The sequence below is a fragment of the Rhipicephalus sanguineus genome, chromosome 1 (assembly GCF_013339695.2).
Source record: "Rhipicephalus sanguineus isolate Rsan-2018 chromosome 1, BIME_Rsan_1.4, whole genome shotgun sequence".
NCBI classification, from domain to species: Eukaryota; Metazoa; Arthropoda; class Arachnida; order Ixodida; family Ixodidae; genus Rhipicephalus; species Rhipicephalus sanguineus.
The window spans coordinates 129849819-129874794 of record NC_051176.1 but is presented as its reverse complement, the minus strand read 5'-3'; the positions used below and the strand labels follow the sequence as shown (position 1 = coordinate 129874794).

Genomic DNA, 24976 nt, shown 5'->3' with positions numbered 1-24976 from the left:
AATCTATCATTTAGGCATCTTCCTGTTTGGCCTATGTATGACGCACCGCAAGACAATGGGATTGTGTAAACCACATTATCGGTGCACTGTACAAACCTGTCGCGATTGAAGCGTTGGCTTCAACATTTAAGCAGGTCAGTGAAGTTAGCCTGAGTAAGATAAGAACAAAAGCCTCACAATTATGTAGAAAACTAAATCTCGCAAAGCTGTCGACTGCCATTGAGTCAAACAAGACGCTAAGTCTTGATGTGTTTTTTGCAGCGAAGACCCATAAACCGGAGTGTCCCCTTTGTGTAATTGTGTCAGAAAACAGAGCATGGCAGAAATGTTTGTCTTTGTACCTGCAGCAGAACTTAGACCAATTGATGATTGATGATCCCTTCAAAGTAAAGAATTCTGAGCAGGTTGTGTGCTTTCTAGCAGAAAATGAGACTAGACAACTGAATGCTTTTTCAATTGACATAAAAGACCTGTACTACGCGATACCACAAGATGCTCTTCTTACTAGCGTAGCGGAATGCATTGACAGCTACGGGGCAGTTTCATTCCAAAATGCTTCCAGTATAGCAGTAGGCTCGTTCCTGGAGCTGCTAAGAACCTACCTTGGTTCTACTTATGTAGAATGGAAAGGGGACATCTGTTTACAAAAAGATGGTGTGTGCATAGGTTCATGCATAGCTCCGATACTAAGTGACATCTTTTTAGCGAAATTAGACAGACTGTTGCAGCAGCGCCTGATGACACCCACTCATGTGTTACGTGTTTTTAGATTCGTGGACGACTTTTTAATTGTTCTAGATTGTGACGAGGAAGACTTGCAAAAGCAATCTTCTGACATACTTGCACTTTTTCGTCAGTGCTTGGCACCTTTAGTTTTGACTCACGAGCTTCCGGTTGATGGTTTTTTACGTTTCCTCGATTTAGGGCTTCATTTTTCACCTCGTCACGTCTGCTGGGCTTTCCAGCCAAGAGCTAAAAAACCTGTTTTGTTGTTTCATTCTTCGCATTCCAAGCTAGTCAAGCGTAGCATCATTTATTCATCCTTTGACAATGCCCTAAAGAAATCATGCATTCACCGGCTGCGAAGTAGTTTCGACGACCAGGTTCGTCGTCTAACAGACGCGGGGTACCCGCGAGCAATTCTGTCTAGCGTTGCAGAAAAGATGCTAAGAGTGAAGAACCAAGGCGCTAACGCCAACCGTGCAGCAGCACAATTATGCGGTACAAAGAATGTCTCCGCTATTCCTTACGTACATTCCGTTTCGCACAACTTGAAGAAAGTGGCGGAAAGGGCGGGAGTAAAGGTGGTATTTACCGCACCCGACAAGCTGGCAAAAATGTGTCGGGCGGTTAACGCAGAAAGTAAGACACCTGTGTGCACTAAGAAGCATCGCGACAGGTTTGTACAGTGCACCGATAATGTGGTTTACACAATCCCATTGTCTTGCGGTGCGTCATACATAGGCCAAACAGGAAGATGCCTAAATGATAGATTAAAAGAGCACAAGTACAACACAACGAAAGTGGTATCGGGGCATCTAGGTATCCATTGCAGAGACTGCGGTTGCGCACCTCGATTTGAAAGCACTGGCGTCATGTACAAGTCAGCTGACAGGTTGACAAGGGAGGTTGTTGAAGCCCTAGAGATTAAAAAGCTCGGGGAATCTTGTGTCAGCATGCCTTCTGTTTTGCTTTCAGAGAAGGATGTCAGATTTCTTTCAGGAACCGTTTTGCACGCACAGTAGAAGTGACCACGTGATATGTCATAGCTTTTGTAACCTTCTTTCTTCTGTTTATTCATGTGAAGGCAGTATTTATTCTCTGCAGATACCGAATAAACTTTCAGTTGTTAGTGCGCCTTGTGTTACGTGTCCTTCTCCTCGTCTGGTCTGTTGTTTTCGCCGGCGCTGTTCTACTACGATAGATGCTAGCCTTACTTCTTATAATATTCCAATTTGTTGCTATCACATTCATTGCTTCGCCTTTGCGACGAACTGTGAGCTTTTTCTCTCTTTTTTTTAAAGTTTTTTTTTAGCCTTTCAGCAGAGGCCCCCCGGAAGCAGAGTTGCAGTGGAGCGTTTTGAGGTATTTGAATGCACTGAGTAACAACTAGCACATGGCTGAATGCCTATGCAGTGAAATGCACTTAAAGGGACACTAAAGGCAAATAACAATTTATGTCAGAGTGAAAGCCCAATGTATGACAACTTCTAAAACGGCAATATTATCAGCAGCAGTGCCCTACTTACCGAGAAATGAAGCTAAATGTATCACATGATGAGCGCCACGGGTGGGACATTTTCGAAGTGATCCCGATGACGTATGGAAGTCGGCCTACAATAAATCACTAGTAATAAAACTAGCAGCAGTAAAAAAAGAACCTTCCGAGCATCAAAAGACGTAATAAAATGCTGTTTGTTCGTTTCCGCTTGATTCATGGAAAAAAGAACCTCCGTGGCGTTGCCATATGGGGAACGGCACGCGTGCTTCAAAGGTTCCGTTTTCGCCGAACTGCGCCTCGCCCGGTGCCCTGCTTCGCTCACGCGGTCGCGTCTCAGTGGTAGTTTCGGGATCGCGTACTGCCGCGTGTGTTTTGCGCGCTCGTGAAAGTCGCTCTGACCGAAAGTTCGACAAAATGCCGCATGCATGTGATATTGCCGGATGCCCGAATGGTGCACCTCCCTGTCTTTCCGCTTGTTTCTTCCTTCTCCGAATGGTGCACAACGCCAGTGCTGCAGCAAGGAAACCGGTGTGTCTTTTCACTGGGTGCCGCGGAATGAACCCTTACGCTCGATGTGGCTTAGTGTCATGCCATTGCGCCAGTGTGCTGAACAGTCAAAACCTCTGCGTGTGTGCTCGCTGCGGGACTGCGGGACTGCGGCAAGCTTCGATGGCTTCGATGGCCGTTGTTGCTACTGTGGGTTCCGCTACTTCCTCTCTGCTGCTACTAGTGTCGGCGGCCGCGCAGTAAAAGCGGGCAACGTTCGGCACGGCAGCAGTGACGTATGAAAGTCGTATTTTCAGGCGGGAGGTTTGAAGCGCGCTAACGCGATGCGGACCACTAAAAACGTGATTTTATTTCAAAATAAGCACTTCCTTGGCATAAAAGTACCACTACGAGGTTTCTGCACCGCTATTTCAACAATCAACATCGACTTAATATTTGCCTTTAGTGTCCCTTTAACTCTATATGAAAATGCACAGCTTGGTGAGATCAAACAGATATGGTGTGACGAAATTATCTGGATTAACAAAAGCCAAATAGACAGCCTTTTAATGTAAATGGCTTACTAGTCTAATAAATTCTTATAATGCATTTCCATAACATGATTTGAAACCAGAAGGTTAGTAGTACTATTCATATTCAGTCTGTACCAGAAAATTTTCATATTCCCACGTCTCATCAGCATGCATTGAACAGAATACAGTGAAACCTCAGTGATACGATCACAGCTTATACGAATTTCGGGGTGATACGAATTTTTCGTTGGTCCCGGCCAAGGCCCATTGGCCTGCAATGTAATGGAGTACGGTTGTTGCGAACCGATTTTCACCCAGCGACATTTGATACGAACGTACGCTACCGCCCAGGTACGAAGAGGTGCTGTCCGTGCTGTCGCGGAAGACGCACCAAGCACGTGCGAGCGCGGGAACGCAAGCGTGGGCATGCGTGCTGCACCGCCAAATCGTCAGAGTCACGGTGCAAGAAAATCCCTTTTCTTACGGTCAGAATAAACCTTCGGAGACACGTCACGGCCTCCGAGATTATGTGCGCGAATCTTTGAGGCGCTTATGTGCCTCCGTGTGCCTTCGCGTTTAGATTACAGAGGACTTTAGTGCCATGCTTTTTTTTCTAATGCGTCGATGCGGGCTGCTGTCGTACAGTGTTTACACGTGCCTGCCTCGTGCATCAGACATCCTACGAAAGGTGGATGAGGACCGAAAGAAGGCAAGGACGGTCTTGGCGAAGGAGTCAGGCCTCAAAACGTCAACATGCACAACCGTTCAGGTCGCACTTGTGCGGGCACGGCCGTAAATCTTCCAAAAAAACATCAGCAACACCTCTGCAATAACAAAATCATAACACAGGACTGTGGTTCTGTAATTTTGCGGCCTTGATCCATCACGTCAAAGCGCTTATTTCGTTACTTCCGCTGCCGTACTCCGGTGGCATGCAAAAAATCATACTAAAATTTGGAAGGGGCTACTGCTGTCGCGGGTCACAATGCACCTAGTTCATTAATTAAATACACTCGTACGAGCCGTATAGTATTTATAAGTGCTGGTATGATTGCCGACATCTAAAAACTTGACTGACAATCATTCAGGGTTCTTCCTCACGCTGCGGCCCTGAAAAACAATAAATGAAAATATACAGCTTTCTTTTGTCGCATGCTAATTTTCCATGCTTTCTGGTGATACGAATTTCGGATGACACGAATATTTTTGGTGGTCCCATGAGATTCGTATCACCGAGGTTTCAATGAATAAGGTATTTGCAGTACATTACTGTGTAATAAGAAGTACCCAGAATGATTAGAAAATGCAGACACACAAACAGACAATGATGAAAGCAAAATAAGAGAGATATATTAAGCTGACCTGGTCACGTCACTGGCCTCATTCCAGTATGGTCTTGGTGACAATTTCCTCTGCTTGCTTTCCATCCGGGCCTTCCTCAATCGTACTTCCAATGAGTTGACAGTTTTGGACAGCAGCTCAGCAGTATTGCGGCAGTCACACAAGGCACGGTAGATAGCCTCAGCCGATGAAAGCTCAGCCTTATCCTTACTGAAAAGGGGCAAAGAGAGAGCGAAGTGGGAAATGGGGGCAGCTTGCAGAGTAAAGCGATGCTGTAATAGCATAAAAAAAGCAGTGCTGACCAATACAAATGCAAATAGTGCACATGTTTAACAATTTTTGGGTGTTTTACATCGCAAAACCATTATACGATTATGAGAGATGCCGTAGTAGAGGGCTCAGGAAATTTCGACCGCCTGGGATTTAACGTGCACCTATATCTAACCCATGGACCTCTAGCATTTTGCCTCCATCGAAATGCAGCCACCGCGGCCATAATTCGATCCCGCAACCTTTGGGTCTGTAGTCAAGCACCATAACCACTAGACCACTGCAGTGAATAGTTACAAGTTTGTATGCATAAAACAGTACTGTAGAAAGAGTGAAAAAAGCAATTAGTACTCTTATAATGCTTCAGCTTTGAAGGCTATAAGGAAAATTCTAGAAATAGTATAGAGAAATTTGGAAGAACACATGTAAATAGCGTACATGTTTAATCACGGCCGCCTGGATCGGGGCGCGCGGCGGTGTTGCTCCGGCCGTCCCATTCGGCGCGCGCCCCTTTGAAAAGTTGTAATTGAGGTAGTTCAGACGCGCGCCGCGACGCGGCGCTCTCCTCCTACCCCCTTGCGAATGATGCCGCGCTGACCGCGCCGTAGACAGCCGCAGATGTGTTCGGAAAAATGCACACTGGACATCGTGCACGTGGTGACTGGAATCAAGGTACGCTGTTATGTAATGTTAATCGGGCTTTACACAGTGAGTGTTGTTCTCTGTAGCATGTTACAATCGAGATAGAGCCAAGCAGCGTGCTTAAGAGACTTCGTGTGGCGCGGCGCGTTCATGTGCCATGACCACGGCCGCTACATAAGTGCCATGACACATATATTGTGCCGAGTACGTGATTTTCCATGCTTCTCATTCTTTGTTTTGGCAATCGTTTCTCCCACGGCCGCCTGGACCGGCGCGCGCCATGATTCTTTCTAAAGGAAATACATTTTATCGTCGTCGGCACTGCATAGCTATCTTCTGCGGTCGAGCGCTGTCTTAAGAGCATCACGTTGCTAGAAAACAATTGCGGTAATGATAATGCTGTAGTCGTTTTCTCCTTGCCGATGATAGGCAACATTTTGATATGGGCACGTCTCTTTGCATTCTGAAGTTCCCACGACACGACAGTGATGTGAATGCGACGTTCTTATTTAAGCGCAGGCCGCATGTAGGCGAATTTGAACGCGAAAGCGATGAGTGACGCTTGTCGCCTGCGAATTAGCTAAGGGTCGGTCGCGCAATGGCCACTTTCTCTCGTTTTGGTATCGAATTGTCGTTTTAACGCGACAGAATGAAAGAGCCCGTTTCCCAAGCAACATTTTATCCTTGGCAAAATGTCGGCCTGACGTCGCTGGCCAACTGCACTGTCGTTGGCTCAACCTTGGCAACCAATGTAGGGCTGGTCTTGGGGATTGACATTGGCCTCATGTGGGCCTGCGTCGGCACCCGATGTAGGCCCGTCCACCGTGGCCGACGATGCCGAGTGCATGCCGCTCGCGGGTTGACCAAGGCCCGACGTTACATAAGCGTCGATTTACCGACGGCCGTAGGTCGGTTGCGGACGTTTCTCGCTAGTATTGCTCTGCTTTTTTTTTTCTTATTTTTTGTGCGTGTTCTAACAAAACGCATCAATTGTTTTTCTGGTGTGTTGGTGCGTGTCGTATTTAATGTAAACGGGCAGTTTATAGAGGCGTTTAACTCTATCTGAATTAATTACGGGCAGAGTGCACATGTAAGACGGAAATAAACGCCTCTAACGGTCTGCACTAATTAACGTGTTAATACGTAACACACAATAAAAGAAAGACGTGAATATAAGTTTTCTCTCTTTAGATGTTTCACATTGTCATACCACATTGACTTCAGGCAAGTAATTTGTTTTTTTAGTCTGCGTTCCACGAGGTTACGCCTGTTAGCTGTAGCTGCGACTTTTTCACAATAAAAAAAGACGTGAATATACGTTTTCTCTCTTTAGATGTTTCACATTGTCATACCACATTGACTTCAGGCAAGTAATTTGTTTTTAGTCTGCGTACCACGAGGTTACGCCTGTTAGCTGTAGCTGCGAGTTTTTCGCTCGCTTGCCTCATTTACCGTGTTTTTCAGAAACGTGCCGTACTGCTGCGTGCCTTACTGTAAGTCAACACCAAGAAAGATTACGTTGCCTCGACGCCAAAGTGGCATTCCTTCCAGCAGGTAAAGCTCGCGCACTCAAGGCCGCAGCATCCCAAGGGAAACGTTTCAAGAAAATTGCTTTGGTGTACATGCGAAGGAAATTGTTTTGGTATACATGCGAAGGAAAGCACGAGATTTATTTAAAAAAAAACCTTTTTTTCTGAGTGCTTCCAGAATAGGGGAAACGATCCGAAGGTTGGAAGCACTCAGAAAAAAAGGTTTTTTTTAAATAAATCTCGTGCTTTCCTTCGCATGTATACCAAAACAATTTCCTTCGCATGTACACCAAAGCAATTTTCTTGAAACGTGACTCGCAGGTGTTTTCGCTTCGGTCACCATCATCACGACAAGGATTGGCGCACACACACAAAAAAATAAAGAATATAGCGATAGCCGCCATTCATCCTTTTATGTGCTTTTTGTGAGGGTGGGGGAAGTGTTATGCTAACTCACGGTTACTCTACAGCGATATCTTCAAGGCGGCGCAAACCTTCCCGCATAGAGCGCAAAGGAATGGAGGGGTAGTAGGCGCGCGCCGCGGTGCGGCGAAAGGAGCGGTCACGCCCCTTCCTGCAATTACGCCTCCTCCGTCCGAATGGGACGGCCGGAGCAACACCGCCGCGCGCCCCGATCCAGGTGGCCGTGGTTTAATATTTCTCGAACGTTTAGCATTTCTATCACATTTCTCCTCTCTCTTTTTTTTTTAACACTGCCTTGGAAGCAGATTCTTTTAGCTTATGCATTGTTGCTTGTTTATTCGTTCAAGCTTTGCGCATTCTTTGCTCTTTTCATTTCCTATGCACAAGCAATGTGTCGCTTTTCTTTTTTTTTATTGCTACCATGAACTTTATTTTTCAATATTTCGGTAACTATTCTTAGTATTACTTTCCCATCGAATTTTATTTGTAACACTGTTTTACTAGCACGTTATCATTGTAAACATTTTTGGCTGTCATGTGTCGGTTTTTCTTTCTGTCATTTATTCCATTATGCCCCCCTTACTCAATGATCCCCATAGGGCCTGTAAGGTACATCGAAATAAACAAATAAAAATGTCACATATGGTTGGGTAAATGAAATAGAGTCAAGCTGGAGCACATTGTGCACTGAACATTCAAGGAATATTTCATAGATGAGAAAATAAAAATTCGTGTACAAGGAAATGCAGGCACTGACCGTACTCTCACTCTGACCACGCTTCAGATGAACACACACAGCACTGTGTGTGTGTTCCTCATCAGTCCTTGTCTGTTGCACTGTTCTTACAGAAATTTACAGTATTTTTTTACACCCAATGCCATAACTTTGAATCAACATCAAATCACAGAGCTCAGTGAGATCAGCAGCAACCAGAGGACAATTTTTGAAGTTTCTTCAATTCAAAACCAGCAAATCAGATGCCAATTATAGCACATAAAAGCAAGGAACATTACTATACATCTGTTTAGGAACTATCTGCCTACATTCTAACCTTAGATTTCACTTTTTGGTAGTAACATATTCTCATACCGATTAAACTGCTGTTCCTCTGAACAGTGCACCATAGATATGTACAGTGTGATCTGTCAAAACATACAAGTGGTTTTACATAATATTTATTTATAGTGTGGCAGAATGGACTTACATGTTATTGCGGTGGGCAACCTGCTCTTCCCAATCTAGATCAAGGCGTGTGTGTACCTCCTGCAGCTGTTGCTTAACATAGCGTTGCAGGCGCCGAGCCTCTGACAGTCGGTTGGCTGAGATAGGGTCCAGGTCTCGATCACGAAGAAGTCCCGCAAACTGGGGGTCCCTGTTTCTCAAGTACCTTGTACGAGCTTCTTCCAGCAGTGCAAAGGTCTCAAATAACAGGCTACGTAAGCCATGCACATCTGAATAAGTCTTCTGTAAAACAAGAGGAAAGTGCCATCATTAACCAACAAAGAGATAGGAAAACAACATGCTTCTCAAGTTAACCATTGTTGTTAGACGTTTTAGATAACGTTTTATGACTATTTCCTTTATCTTGAGCCTTAAAGATTGTTAAGTATATTTACGCCTTCTTTTCATGGCAACCACTGATGAACTAAACATGCTCCCAGATAATAGAAACAAAAGCTGATGCTATTGCAGCAACCACAACTAATATTGTTCAGGTGTACAGTTTAGGGTTTGAAGCATGAAAACAGCTCATGAAACAATTACTGATCTTCTGCAGAATGACACACATAACTCTGGTTTAAAGGGACCCTGAAACAGTTTCGGCGATTTCCTACAAGTGCATTTAGCAAGTAGCACAAGTTCTTCGGATCTCTAGCAGACTGATCTAGATGTCCAGCATAAAGTGTGTTATTTGTCATGAGGTTTTAAATACGTGAATTGCTACAAATCACAGCGGCACTGTTAATAGTTTACAGCCACTACTGCCCATGATACATTGCATGGGTCAGTGACACCACAGCGGTGACAGATCTGATTGGCTGGCCAATGATGTCATAGGTAAATTTTGCAACCTAATTGCAAAAAATATTCATAACAGTACGGAAATTTTACAATTTGCTATATATAAAAAAAACAGTAGCAGGAAGAGAATACATAATCACAATTTACTACTACACTTGGGAACTTCAGGTTGAGAGTGAGCATCATCTCCCTGAGTTACATGCGCTCCACGTCAATGTGAGCTGTGTGACCAGCGTTGATCACAAGGTTTCTGTACTCAAGCGCCGAGGATCTCCCCTGTTAAGTTGTGGGCTGCAAACCTAGCAAGTGGTGACATGCCAAGCTGCAACATTGTGCGCCTGTGCAAGGCAGCCGGCAAGTGGAGTGACTGCAGCACGTCGGGACACTTAGCATGGCGCTCTCATTGTCAGATTGATGCCAGGATCCGTGCTTCGACGGCCACCACTTCACACCAGAAGAGTGCATCACGGTTCTCGTATTTTCACTTACCAGTGATCACTGACAGAGAGCTTTGTATTGTCCGCAAACTTTTTGAGATTGTCTGCCCACCGAAAAAGAAAATGAGAGCTGCCAGCAGTTGGATATTTGCAGTACCTCGTGGTGTAGAGCACAACCACACACCAGTGGACAGCCACGGCAGACAACAGCTTAGCCTCGACCACTGATCTCAAATGAACCCAACCACTCACCTACACAATATTGTCAGTAGCAAACGACTGCATATTTTTTTATTCCGCTTAAAGTAGACGTGGCTCTTATAGAATAAAAAAGCTCCTCACACTTTCTTGGGTGCCAGATTTTGACATGGATGCATAGCAGAGCAACCAATTATACCACAGTTCACACACCTTGTGGAGTGAAATAGCATAAAAAATTGTATGCCATTCAACGTATCAGAAATGGCAAAATGGATTCACTTACATGCTCACAAGTTAAAGGGGTACTGACACAAAATTTCGCAGCCGAGATAGCCTGTGGGATCTATTCCCGTGAGCATGCGCATATCATCTACCAAATCTCAACAGCGAATATAGCTTGGGAGGTAATTTATATGAATTTTTAAAGTTAATGTGCATGATCCAGCACTATACGCCGCACCTTGCGACATTAACATCATCTAAGGTGACCTGAAGGTGATCCCCAACTTCCAAGACATCCCCACTTTGGCCGAGCTCCGAAAACTGGCGCAGCTAGTATGATGATGTCCTAATCACAATTGCAATTTTGCTGTGTTTGCATCAGCAGGCTACTATTCGGCCGCTGCTCGCGAGCCCGTGCCTGCGACGAACGTGCGGAAGCCTCAAGAAAGTAGTTGTCGTCAGATGATAACAACGACGACAGTGAAGGTGCAGTACATGTGGTAGGTGAAAGAACGCTAGCAGATCATGCAGGCAGTGTGAAAGCGCGTCACAGTTCTGTGTGGCATTTCACAAGCTAGATGGCGGTAAGTTGCACCCGGCGGCTTGTCGTTATCGAAGCTTTCCCAAACCGAAACTGAGACTGGTCTGTAATAAACAGACTGTAATTAATTATGTCGCACGCTGCAGCAGACGATATGCCGTGTTATGACTAATAGGCCCCCAGCAACGTATTGCAGAAAAAAAAAAACAAAATTTTTGTGTCAGTACCGCTTTAACCCAAGTACGGGGCAGTAAGCCCCAATTACAATTTCAGCTCAGTGGATTGCAAGTATTTACAAGTTGTTTTGTCTAAGCAGCATAATTTCAGAATGCATACGTGGTTTACAGCGTCTGGATTACAGTGGCTCCACCATTCTTAAGCCCGAGCTTTTTTTAACAAAGAAATAGGTAAGAGAGAAAATCAAACCTCCATGTCACTCTTCAAACATTCGGCAGTGCTCTCCAACGCAGTGCCTAGCTTCTTCATTTTCATCAAGCTGGCATCACTGCCGGCCGGCTCAATGACCGTGCTCAGCGATTTTTCTTTGAAAGCCTTCACTTCCTTCCCAAACTCTTTTATCTGAAAAAGAAGCAGGGAGAGACAATAAAAATTATGGGAAGCCTTATTCACAGATGCAATGACACAACATTTTGTGTGATTGAAAAGCTATACCAAATCAACGAAACTCAAAAGCGCCTCCACTGAGTTTTCCGAGCAACCATAAAACATACCAGGGTGTCTAATACCAGGTCTACATGTCCACATTTCTCTAAGTTTTCTGAATTTTCTCATAGTTTTGAGTTCTGAGTGACATAGAACTTTTGTTACGTTTTGAGGCAGGCTGACAGTGACATCTGGTGCTGTTGCTCTCTAGTAAGCATACGAGATTATAAAAATGCCTTCATAGCAGTACACAAATATCAAAATTGCGTCTACAGATCCACTTGCAGTAATGCATAGTGGAGCCTTGGATGTGCCCGACCCAGCTCATGGGCTGGGGTTGGCCCAGGCAAGCAAATGTCGACTTGAGCATGGGCCATGCTTAGGCCTAGAAGCTTCGGGCTCAGGCAGTTCAGTCTGTAATAAGCACGGTTAGTGTACTATCGCGCTCAGTATGAGCTACATCACGCGAGCGCGTGGCCGAGCGCTCTGCAAGGTTGTACAGTTGCGCCGATTATGGCATATTTTCAAGTTATTGGGAGAGAGTTTGGCTGTCCCTGTGAGCGCGCATCGCCCCCACTTGCTTGCTTTCACCCCCGAAGTTATCATTTTCGCAGCTGATATCACCGTAAGGCAAAACGAGGGCAAGGGTGAAAGCGAGTGGAGGCGATGCGCGCTCGCAGGGACAGCCGAACTCTCTCCCAATAACTCGAAAATATGCCATGATCGGCGCCACTGTACAACCTTGCAGAGCGCTCAGCCATGCGCTCGCATGATGTAGCTCATACTGAGCGCGATAGTACCCTAGCAGCACTTTTCAGTTACTGGGAAACATTACCAGCGGTCACCAGCGCCTGCAATAAATACAAGCGACACTTTTTCTTCTTCGCAACATTGGAAAGAAAACACTGGTGAACGTCGTTCTCAGCATAATAAGACATCAAGTTTCTAAAGCTGATACCGCTCACTCAGGCAAGAGAGACATGACCTACTAACATTTGAATGGAGGTGGTGAGGCCAGTTTGGCAGCAGGCCCATTCATTGACAAGGAGAAGTGCATTAAAGAAGTGGGAGTGGCAGTGAAGGATGAATTCCAAGAGTAGCAAGACATCACAGTCAAAACAATATGACAACCCTGGCAGCCTTGAAATGTCTCACAACACCGGCGTGATCAAGAGCAATGCTAATGGTGGTGCAGGCATTGCGCTTCGATAGTGAACGAAATGAGACCAATGAGAAACTGCCAGTGCTACAAAAAAAAAATGCATTTTAAGTGTTTTAATGCGCTGGCTTGTATGCAGTAAATTTATAACAGTGTTCCATTCCGCCCGTCCAGACATGCATTTATGGTCTAATGGTTAGGCCATTGGGGCCCTTCGTTGAGGGTACTGTGCAAATCTGGTCATCGACAATTTTCATTTAGGTTTACTTACTTTTATGCACACTCATCTTTATGCAGTTAACTTCTAACAATTCAACCTTGACGGAACTGACCAAGGTGGCCTAATTAACTTGTGGGTCAAATTAAGCAAGAGACAGAAAAAACAATGAAACATGCCACTAACTCCATTGGCAGTACTATTTCTATCAATTCTAACACATCCCAGAATTGGACATGAAAACACATTTTATGGGTTCAAAGCAGAAAATTTACATAAAAATGACATTAGCATGCTGAAACTATTACATTATATTATTACCTTTAGTATACATAACTAAATTCATTTATCTGCAATTTCAGTGCATTGAAATTTCCCAGCAAGTGTGCCTGTTACAAGGTGATGCCATTCTTAGATGCAGGCTCAGACATTGCGCAACATTAAAAGTTGTGTTATAAAGAAGGTTCTCGTGGTTTTCTAAGAAACATGAAAAGTGTTTCACAAGGCACTGGCCACCTGCATTTCAGTTGGGGTGCGAGAACCATGGATGCTTACTACACAAATGTCAAAAGTTTGTACAAAAGCGAAGGGTACTCGCAAGATGTGTGCAGACAGTTTAGGATTTGGAGCAAATTTTGGAGAAGGTGTATAACTATTTAGATAAAGGCTTGGACCAGATATAATTGTGTTTTGGGGCAGTTTTGGAGCAGAAAATGGTCTTTGGACTTGCATGGACCAGTACAACAGTAAGTGTGTAACTAGTTGGTGCAGACTCCAATTACTGAGTGAACAGAAAATGCTGCATTTTGACTGTTAGCATTGCCTCTTTGTTTACATTGGAGCAGGCACTAATCAGGCTCTTCTTCGAACGGCAAACATGCATCTTGCATACTGCAGTGAAGCCAGCATATTGTTATGAAGCGATGCAGAGATTGACGAATGCAGGGCTCAGGAAAGTGATGAAGACTGCAATTGTGGGAAATGCTTGCACAAGACCCCCTTTGGCCCACCTTGCCCATCGTTTATTAAAGGGACACTAAAGACCAATAATAAGTTGATGAGGATTGTTGAAATAGCATTCCAGAAACCCCATAGTGTTTGTTTCATGCCAAGGAAATGCTTAGTTTGAAAGGAAATCACATTTTAGTGGTCCGCATACCGTTAGCGCAATTCAAACCACCCACCTCCAAGAGCAGTCTTCTGACATAGCCATGCTCATGCTTTACTGCCCGACAGCCAGCGCTGCGCTACAACGGGGCAAGGCACTTTAGCAAAGCACAGCCAAGTGAAAACGAAACTTGCATCACTCTCAAGGATAACATCAAAAAGTTCTTTTTTGCATGAATCAGACTGAAATGCACTATTTGCATTTTATTCCTTCTTGTAATGCACTGAAATCTAAATTTTCTGTCATGGGTAGTTTGTGTAATTGTGATTAATTGTACTGAGGCCCTACTATGTCACAGGGCTTGTGTTCCAGTCCCACTGGTGGTGCAAATTGTGTCTGACATTTACCTTAATTTCTCCATTGCTAAAGCACTGCTGTGTATGAGATAACTGATATTTATTCTCCAACCAAAGTTACGAAAACACGTAAAAGCCCGACGTTTCGGAACCAGCTTGGTTCTTTCCTCAGGGGGGACTGCGGCGGCTTGGCAGCGGCCTCTTTAACCCTTTGTATCCCAGCGTCCACATTTGTGGACAAAACATATCAGAGAAGTGGGATCAGGCTAGCCAACGCATTGCTTTAAAAATCGATTTGAAATGTTGGCATTACTTCAGAATTTCATAAAAACATTTATATGTGTCCACTTCTGTGCACAAACAGCGGTAAGTGCGCACAGAACAATGGCGTTCTTCACAAGTCGCCTGTTGAGGTGTATGCCTACATAATTTTTATAGGTTCACTCTAAATTCGTAAGAGTTTTTATATTATTGAGATTTATTCGAGAAAAGGAAGGGTTTATCTTGTCTTTGTGTGACTTTCGTTGCACTGTGAGCGACCAAAGTTTTGCAAGTTGAGTTGTCGCTGCGGCGTCCACGTTTGTGGACACCAGGCATACCGAGTTCGTGTAAAAAGCTGATAGAACGCCGCATGGTAGTGAGACCCGCTTCGTTGCCGTGCGGCTCTACCCAAAACATTATCAGTGATATAGCTAAACACGCCTTGTAGAAGTTATTTAGAATTTATTTGCTTTATTCTGGACGTGGATTAAGTGATGAAGACATACATGTCATAATTTTCGAGCTGACTAGCAGAAGCAAGTGATCCGATTTGGAGGGCACCGGTAATTAGCACGTTGAAGTAGAGCCATCAACAAGCAAATGCCTTATGAAAAATGCTACTGCTGACGATGAAAGCATTCAGTTTGAACGTAACCATGAACGCACTGGTAATGATGATCAACCAGGATAAAGATGATGACGAACACGTTGAAGTAGAGCGGTGGGCAAGCAGATGGGCCTTGAATGGTGATAATGATGGTGATGATGAAGGCGTTGAATCAGAGCCGTTAGCCATCGGCCACGTGACCCTTTATGATGATGATGATCATCATCATAACAACAACAATAATAATAATAATATTAATAATACTAATAATAATAATAATAATGATGATGATGATGATTATGATGATGATGACGATGTTGAACGCGTTGAACTGATGATGGCATTGATTATGGTAAGTAGTGCTGATGATAGTGATTATTGTGTTGGAACAGAGCCGTCGGCAAGCAAACTTCCCATGTACGATGAAGAAGGATGATGGATCCAGTGTAACTGGTGTTCCCAGCGTCCACATATGTGGATACTTGTTTTCTTGTAGAACTAAAGCTAAAACTTCCCATGTTTTGGTTTATTCACACTTTCGTATGTATTGTAATTGCATATACGCAAAAAAACGTTTGCTTGCGCAGCTGGATTGGCCATGGGATACAAAGGGTTAAGGCACTCTTGCGGTGGTTAACGACCCCACGCATTACCGCGGAGCGTAGCCCATGCGCATACACTGGGGGGAGAGTTCCGAGGGAACGATTGATATTTTGAGTGGTCCTCTGTATGTGCCACGACTATAGTAGCAACCTCCTCCTCCACTTGGTTTCACTTTCCAGGATGGCCGTTCCGTCGAAGTCTATTTTGTGGTCAAACGTCTCGGCGTGCTCGGCGACGGCGCTGCGTTCTTTGTTGAGTTTACGGACGTCGTTGACGTGTTGCCTAATTCGTTCGGGGAAGTTTTTGGTCTCGCCGATGTACGACGAGGGGCAATCGGCGCACGGTATTTTGTAAACGACGCCGGGAGCCCTGTCCTTTGTTGGTCGGTCTTTCGGGCGGGGAAGGAAGCGGCCCAGCATGCATGAAGGCACGTGCGCGATGTGTACACCTTCTTTTCTAAAAATCCGGGCCAACGCCTCGCTGGCTCCATGGACGTATGGGACCGAGACGTGTTTTGGAGAGCTGTTCGTCAATGCTGGCTGGGAGTCGCGTAACCTCTTTTGTTCTGCGCGGCGGGCGACGGACCGAATGAAATTTCTCGGATGACCGTTTTTTCTGAGGTCCGCAATTACGCGGGCCTCTTCTTTCCGGCGTTCCGTGTCAGTGGAACATATCTTTTTGGCTCTCTGAAGTAATGTGGACACAACGGAGGCCTTGTGGGTGGAGGGATGGGACGAATCGTATTGAAGGTATCGGCCGGTGTGCGTCGACTTCCTGTAAATGGAGAACTCCAAGTCACTGCCCCTTCTTGCCACCTGGACGTCGAGAAAGGGGAGGGTGCGGTCGCGTTCACATTCGACCGTGAACTGTATGGCTGGGTGAATGGAATTCAGGTGCAGCCTGAAGTTTTCAATTTCAGATGTCTTCACGACACAAAAGCAATCGTCCACGTAGCGAAGAAAGAGCTTGGGTCGCGGCGAGAAGGAGCCAAGTGCTTTCCCTTCTATATGTTCCATGGTCAGGTTTGCCATTGTGACAGAGATGGAGGCTCCCATTGCGGTTCCACTGTTTTGCCTGAAAATCGTTCCTTTGTAGGAAAAATACGTGCTGGACAGGCAGAATTCCAGTAGGCGGCAGAGTTCGTCAATAGTGAGCGGGGTCCTTTGACTCAAGCCATCGTCACCCTCAAGAGCAGCACAGGCACATGACACAGATAAGGGTACCGGCACATTGGTGAACAAAGATATGACGTCGAACGAGACCAGGCTCTCGTCTTCGTCGATGCTCACCTGTGATGCTAGCTGCACGAAGTGGCTGAAGTCGCGGACATGAGTTGGGGTCTTCCGGGTGAGAGGAACTCGGAACTCTCCCCCCAGTGTATGCGCATGGGCTACGCTCCGCGGTAATGCGTGGGGTCGTTAACCGCCGCAAGAGTGCCTTAAAGAGGCCGCTGCCAAGCCGCCGCAGTCCCCCCTGAGGAAGGAACCAAGCTGGTTCCGAAACGTCGGGCTTTTACGTGTTTTCGTAACTTTGGTTGGAGAATAAATATCAGTTATCTCAGTTTACTTACCCAACCAGACAGACTTCTGTCTAATGTTTGCCTTCACTGCTGTGTATCATATTGACATTTCAGATGTTCTCAAGCATTAATCTTTCACCCTGACAGAAATTTTAATTTGCCCCTAATGTCCCTTTAATGCCCTGTAAACATGCATTCCGTCTACACTTACCTCAGACACAATACGGCACTTTTAAAACATGCGAAGGAGAGCCATATTAATGTCTGCTCCAACAATTCGCAGTGTCTTTTTGTATACATTAGAGCAGCATTTCATGTTCACCAAATAGTTACACACTTACTGTTGTGCTAGTCAAAGTGATCTCAAATACCATCACACTGTGGTAAAGTCTTTGTGAGAAGGGCGAATATGACATGTACGGTTCATGCGAGTGATGAACGTCAAGATGTCATTCCAAACAGGAAAATCAGCCTAACCAGAAAACCTGTAGCCAAATTATTTTAAAAAAAGGAAAAATAAAAGCTCACTACGAATGGGCACCTTCCATTTGTGATTTCCTACGTGCACCGCAAATTCCCAACTTGGTATGACTAATGCCCCATCGCATTCAATTACTGTGAACTATTATTGGGTGCACAACTAACCATAGAAAGTACACGTCATGTGCGACAGCAAGTGTGTGCACTCAAATAATGAACGCGGTCTAAACCATGTTTTGATACTATTGCGCAGTCACTATCTGAGAGTTTCACTGCAGTACCTCTGTTGTGTCGCTGTGAAGCATATTTGATATAGACCGACATGGCTATTCATTGCCAGCAGCACAAGATAATGTATCTAGGAAAAGGGTTTTTTAACTGGGTTCCTTAAAGAGCATTTCAGTGTTCCACAAGCAGTCAGGACAAATGTGACCCCATACTGTTTTTATGCATTAAATTGCAAAGTTTGATAATTTACATAGGAAAATTCGCATCACATTTTGGATTTAATGAACCTATTACACACCACGTCTGCACTATGGTAGTCTAAGCAGCAAGAGGTTCATCATGGCAGCGGTGCTGAAGACTTGCTACTTTGCAGACACATGGTGGCTGCACTGAGCATCTTTTTATTCACACTAGCGAGCATAGTTTGTAACATGTGAATGGGAATCAAATGGGAGGTTTAACAAGCTAAAAGCCATTTGCATGCCTCTTGATGATATTACTGACAGTTTAAACAGCATTTCATATTCAAAAGATGTACTTGAGTGCGGTCATGCATTATTTATGGACCACAGCATGTCTGTGTCCACATTGCTCAGTTTCTATCAGGGTGTCGGAACGGAACGAAAACCGAAAACGAAAAACGAAAAAAACGATATTTTTGACCGGAACGAAAACGTAACCGAAACTTTATCTATTATTTCGTTCCGGAGTGAAACCGAAATTTTTTCAATCGTTTTTCGGTTCACGAGAAAACTTCGCTATCTGAGACAACTGAGCTCACGCATTGTGAGCATATCTCAGAGTACAGTATTAGCGCGTACCTCAGGCAGGAATTTCGAAGCAAAAATGTGTTGAAATTGTGCGAAAAATGAAAACAGTGACAACCAGAGATGTTTATATTAACGCGAGTGGACTTTTGCACGCCTGTAAAGCAGGCCAAAGTGGAGATCACAACAGCTGAATTTTGCGCCATAGTTGTCCTTCGCCGCCGGTGTCCGTGACCGCTATCGCGTGAAATAAGAAAAAATTAAATGAGAAACAAATGTCTAGGAACACAAGCGCAATGCGCTTGCGTTCGTGTGGTTCAGCCTTCGTCCTCAAAGTGGTGCGCAATAACGTAACAATGAATAGGTACCAACTGGCCCAAGCAAGTACCCTTAGAGGGAATTAGTAGGGTGGTTGTAGCGCACAAGATATCTCACCAAGCTGCTATTCCTCGGCTTTGGTAACGTGTTTCGCGTACTTTTGCAGTTCTTAATGCATCTGATGACATCAGCTTTATGGGGCGTTCATTCTAAACTCGATAGATCTATCAAGGTGCCTTTCCTACGTTGAGGAATTACAGGAACGGAATTGTACTGCTAGGCCATTCCAGGAGTGGGAATGGGCTAAGTTTTTCATCCCCAGGAATTGAAAGGAATGGAATTGCGGCAATTTCTAATTCCCCGGAATGGCATTTGAATAGAATGGAGGCGCCCATGCCGCAACACTGCTTCCCACCCACTGCAATGCGCTCAACCATAATTCTTCATCGTCATCAGCCACAGCACAAAGTTCACATAATGCCTTACAGATGTGTAGCTGGTACCACGATTCTCCGAAGAATGACGAAAAATGACATAGTGGAAACTTCGCTACATCAGAAAAATTTCGATGATTTATGGCGCAGTGGGTACCTTCCATGAGTACTTGTATTAGTTGCCCCAAGAGACTCTACAACGGGGTCTACAAAGGTCCGCTCTTCCAGCTTTCGCTGTGACTGTACTGCGTGTTCCGCGCAGGCCTGGCGATCTTTTTATCAGAACAGCGGTCTCGCACATCAAAGAGTACACTCACTGACGTGCTGCTTCTGAGAACGTGCTCACTCCCTTGACACAAAGCATCGAGCCCACTAAAAAAATTTTTATTTGCCTTTTGAGAAAATAAATACTATGACTTTGAAATTAATACTGGTTTGTGCTATTTGGTAGGAATTCGTGGTACAGTTACTTCCGCTCCTCTGAACAGCGTGTTTTATCCTTGTCCCACTTTCTTAAGAAGAGGGCAAGTAACTATATCACAAAGCCAATGCTTTTTATGAATTCCTTAACTGCAAATTTTTGCATTAAAAAACCGTTACGTACCGTTACGGAACATTTATTTTTTGTTCCGGAACAGAAACGGAACTATTCGCGTCGGAACGAAACTAAAACCGAAACGGAAAACATTTCGTTCCGACACCCTGGTTTCTATAACTAACTTGCCACATCACTATGCCCGCTTCGTAATTAAAGAAAGAGTCACCCCTTTAGCACAGACACAAAGTCACACAGCTGGCACAGATGACACAAAGACACACGGCTGGCCCATACATGTCTGTGCCAGCAGTTAGCTACACAGACATTTATATGACTGGCTTTATTAGGAACATTCTGCAGCACAACTTATGTGCAATTCTTTATGACAAATAATATAACCTTCCGCAAGTCCGGCAATTCATTTGCAAAGACACCTTTTACAGTGTGCAGCATCCGAAGTGATAGCTGTACGGCCAGCGTGTGTTAAATTATGATTCGCATAGTGGCTAAAAATGATACTAATAAAAATCATTTGTCTATGTGTTATCCCGTGTTTCTTATCTAGTGTGATGACGTTCCAGATTGAAGAGAACATGTTGAACTGTCAATAATGAAGGCCACATGCAAACACAGCAGCACAGATACTTCGGCTAGGCAGATTGAAACCCTCTGCATGCTTTAATGACAAAAAATGTAAGAGTGAAAAAAAAAAGAGAAGGGAGGGGTTCTACAGCAATCTGCAATAGTTGTTATGGTGCTTAATGCAAGACCAAGAATATTTTAGCAAGAAAGGCTGCACTGCCATGCAAGCAGGTAATAGTGAACTTTGGTGCAGTTGGCGCAAATGGTGCAGTAGGACAACCACTGGGTGGCAGTGCGTGCACATGCACATACACACAAACACACACACACACATATTTACAGACCAGGATTCTCTCCAGAAAATTTCGCAGGGTTACTTCTCAGAGTTTATGCTAGTTTTACCCCTCAAAATTGTTTCCTTTCTTTTCAATATGGTCACTGTGCCATGTGGAATGTTAAGTAAAGGTATATAGTCGAACCCGACTATATCGAACTTGGGTAAATTGAATAATCTTTTATATCCAACTACTTTCGAACACGGCAATGCTTTAACATCAATGCAGAGGAAAATTTACGGCTACATCGAACAAAAATAGCCGGAACACTTGATATATAGAACATCAGGCAGCACGCGAAACACCCCAAAAGGCTGGATTTCCTTCACAAATATTTCGCTTTTCCTCACGGAAGGGTAGTTCACCAATTAGGAGGGAGCCGCGAGGAGCGAGTAGAAACTACCGCTTGCCATCATCGGCTTTTTCCCATGATTCCTTGTTGTTGCACTGTCGGCCCATCGTGCGGGTTGCCGTTTGCTTCTCCACTCATTCTGTTGACGCGATGTATGCCATAAAACAGAACCTGCTCTTCTGCGCGAAGGTGGCGATAATCAATACAGTCGAATGTGGGGGAAGAAGCTTTATGTCGCCGCCGTGTACATCATCCCACGAAGCACGCTAACTATGATATTGAAAAACAAGGCCAACATTAGAGCCAAGCCAAGGCAGACTGGATGCTTCTGGCACCTGAGGAGTACGTACAGCTGCATATGAAGACTTTAAGGCGCTATTTACATAGATATCGTAGTTTCTCACGTATATCCTGCCCCTGCATATAACCCTGCATCCCTCACTACTAACCGCGAACAAATACAAAATTAAAAAAAGCAATCCCACGAATTGCCGTGAAGCCACCTTCCTTCCATTATTGTGAAGTATTGCCGTGAAGCGAACTCGCGCAATGAAATTCGCATTGAAAATACGATTTCACGAAACTTGTCTATCGAATTATCCGATATATCGAACTAATTCCAGTTCTTTTTGCGAGTTCAATATATGCGGGTGCAACTGTACAGCATTTTGGACACGTGGAAAAAAATGTAATGTGTAATTGTTGAGATTTTTACATCCCAAAACATATGATTATGAGATATGATTATGAAAGACACTGTAGTGGAGGGCTTTGGAAATTTCAATCACCTGGGGTTCTTTAATGTGCCCCTAAATCAAAGCACACGGGCCTCCAGCATTTCGCCTCCACCGAAATGTGGCTGCCGTGCCCGGGATTCGATCCCTGACCTTCGGGTTAGCAGTCAAGCACCATAAGTTACAACCACAAGAGCACCACAGCGGGTGGAAAAAAACATAGATCAGGGACAAGGCCTATAATGTTTGTACATCTCACTGCTATCAAAATGTGCACGTGAAATTTGCACAGCAGTGATTTAAATTTGCATCAGTCAATTGTGAGTATTTCCTGTACACACTTGGCAGCAGTTATAAATCATGACAACCATTCTGCACTTATTTTTCTTGCTTTTAGTATTTTGCAGCGAAATGCTATGCTACAGCTGCCCGAAACTCTGTTCTCTTAGCTTATAAATGGTACCAAAATGGCAGTGTTGCATAAACAAAAAGCTGCCGGGCCATTGTGCTACGCTGCATCCCAAAGCCCAATTTTCCACTTATTTTTGTTGTCAGCACACTGGAGAAGTGCGACTTTATCTACGCCTGATTCAAATTTCTTTGACAGTTCCCCACAATATAAAAGCACATGGGGGAATCACAAGAAATGTAAACTTCCATCAAAACGGCCATTCTAATTACCGAGTACTCTCATAGGGGTGGCCTCCTGTTGCAGAGCCCGATACATACATAGCACCAATACATATGCACAGGAAGAAAGTGCAATGTAACTAGCGATGAAAAACTGAGCTAAGAGTTTTGAAATGACAGATACGATTAATCAATGAGTTTCTCTCCAACAATGAAGTGGAAAACTGCAAAAGAGGAGACCGAATGCCCATAAACCGTGCTACAATCAGTGTCCAATTTTTTTAGCTACCTAGGGAGCACAAAATTGTCCAAAAAATGAATTCATGCTTTTTTACTTCTCTCAAATGGTCAAATCACCACAGCCATGTCCAAAATAGCTCTGAAGGCCTTCCAGTACACTTATCAGGCATTTCAGTGCATACTGCTGTGCATATTTTCAGTAAATGAGACAGGTGCGTATTAATGAGGTTTTGCTGGCAGGAGACAGCGGGCATGTCAGTGCATATTGGCAGACCCTACCAATTATTTGTATGCTTCACTGCATAACACCTTGGCCTTGTGTCAAAGCTGATGTTTAGTATCCGCCATGGCCGCAAGCGGATCGACTCGGGAAAGCACCGATTTCAGCCAGTGAGATAATCAACACGTAAGGGGTGGTGGCTTCAATTAATGGCATTTCTGACCTGCAATTTGAGCAGAAAGCCCGAAAAATTGGACACCAAAGAGTTTGCACATCCAAATTTAAGACATTCTTATACACTAACTCTATGGTGTTTGTGGCAGTACTGTGAAAGCGTCTGAATTTTCATGCATGTCCGAAAGATCAGCAGTTAACTGTATTCAAGGAGCAGCGACATCAACTTTACGCATGCCGCACTTTCTGCATCCACGTGTAGTTATTGACCCCCTAGTAACGATTCGCTACTGATTATGCAAAGGAGGGATGAAGAAATATCTGTATTATTGATTACTAGGACCAGAATAGAGCGCAATTCAAAACAGGTGCCAAGCCGGCCAATTTGCAGCACTGGCAGTGCTGTCGCGGGGTCACCTCCCGCGGTCACGTCCTGAAAGCGCCCCACCTGATCACATGTCCACACAAAACGGTGATTCAGAACACAAAACGCACTGCTCAGAACAGCATTCGCATCTGCTGATTTTTCCATTATGCCAGGCTCGCCTTCTTTCCCCACCCACCCACACATACACACATGCTGTCGACACTCTGCGCGTTTTGTCCCCAGCCAGGCGTCTGTGCTGGCGCGTCTCGCCCATGTGACCATCAAACTCCAAAGAACAGCACAGTCTCTGGGTGTGTAAGGCCCACGTACAATGCATCGCGGAGGTGCGTGAAGAGACGTAAATTGCATGCGCAGTCCTACCTCGAAGCTTTTATAAACGACCTTTGCAGCTGTCTGCGACAAAGCCATTCCTTCTTGCAGTACTTGAAACGCCACTGGTGTAAGTCGTGCACAACTGTTTCAAGACATGCTGGCATGTAATGCAGTTGAGATCGTCACTCTCAATTATCACATGCTGACGAGCACACAACAAATCATTCAAACCGGCACAGTGAAGATGCAGGACTTGAGACAACCAACCCAGACAATCAAAGTGAAGCCGCTGCGAGGCGTCGGCGCCAGCTGGCACCACGATGACAAACTTGGGATCGTTGACGTTAAGGTTACTGGCGCATCATCACTCATTGCCTGGGGTCTGGGAGCGCACTGAACGCGTCATAATACTGCTAATGTCGCAGGGTGCTGAACGCCCCTTTCAGCTTTCGTACGCTGTTCACCCTCGAAATAAAAGAACTTCTACGCAACGGACGCAATTCATACTTTGCTCAAAAAACTTTTGCATACCAAGCTGTCGAGCGAAGGCCACATCTCGAGGTTGAAATTTTATGTCACTGCTCCTTTCAGATGGGAAGCCATTTTCAAGCATAGGCTCAGATGTAGCACTGTGCATAAAATCCACCTTTTTCACGACGCCCCCGCGCATGCGCTCTCGCCTAGTGGTTAAGTTGCTAAACGTCTCATCATCTTGGAGGCTTTGCTTCTGGCAATACCGGTTGTCCCGGCCCCTACCAAACCCCTACCAAAATGGCAGAGGGCAGCACAGGAAAATGAAAAAGGTGGATTACACAATAAAAAAAAAAATTTTCTCGTGAAACATGAATAGAATGCTGTAATCCCTAAGGCTCATGTACTCTT

At 44.8% G+C, this 24976-nt stretch overlaps 1 protein-coding gene across 3 annotated transcripts in view; it reads right to left on the bottom strand.

The window, feature by feature from the left end:
• LOC119397885 (nuclear pore complex protein Nup214) overlaps nt 1-24976 on the bottom strand; it is a 188166-nt gene that overhangs the window by 105818 nt on the left and 57372 nt on the right. For all 3 annotated transcript variants that reach the window (XM_037665206.2, XM_049416428.1, XM_037665210.2), the window contains exons 15-17: nt 11296-11448; nt 8651-8910; nt 4603-4791 (exon numbers count right to left, since the gene is read on the bottom strand). In XM_037665206.2, coding sequence (XP_037521134.1) covers nt 4603-4791; nt 8651-8910; nt 11296-11448 — 602 coding nt within the window. The remainder of the gene's footprint in view (nt 1-4602; nt 4792-8650; nt 8911-11295; nt 11449-24976) is intronic.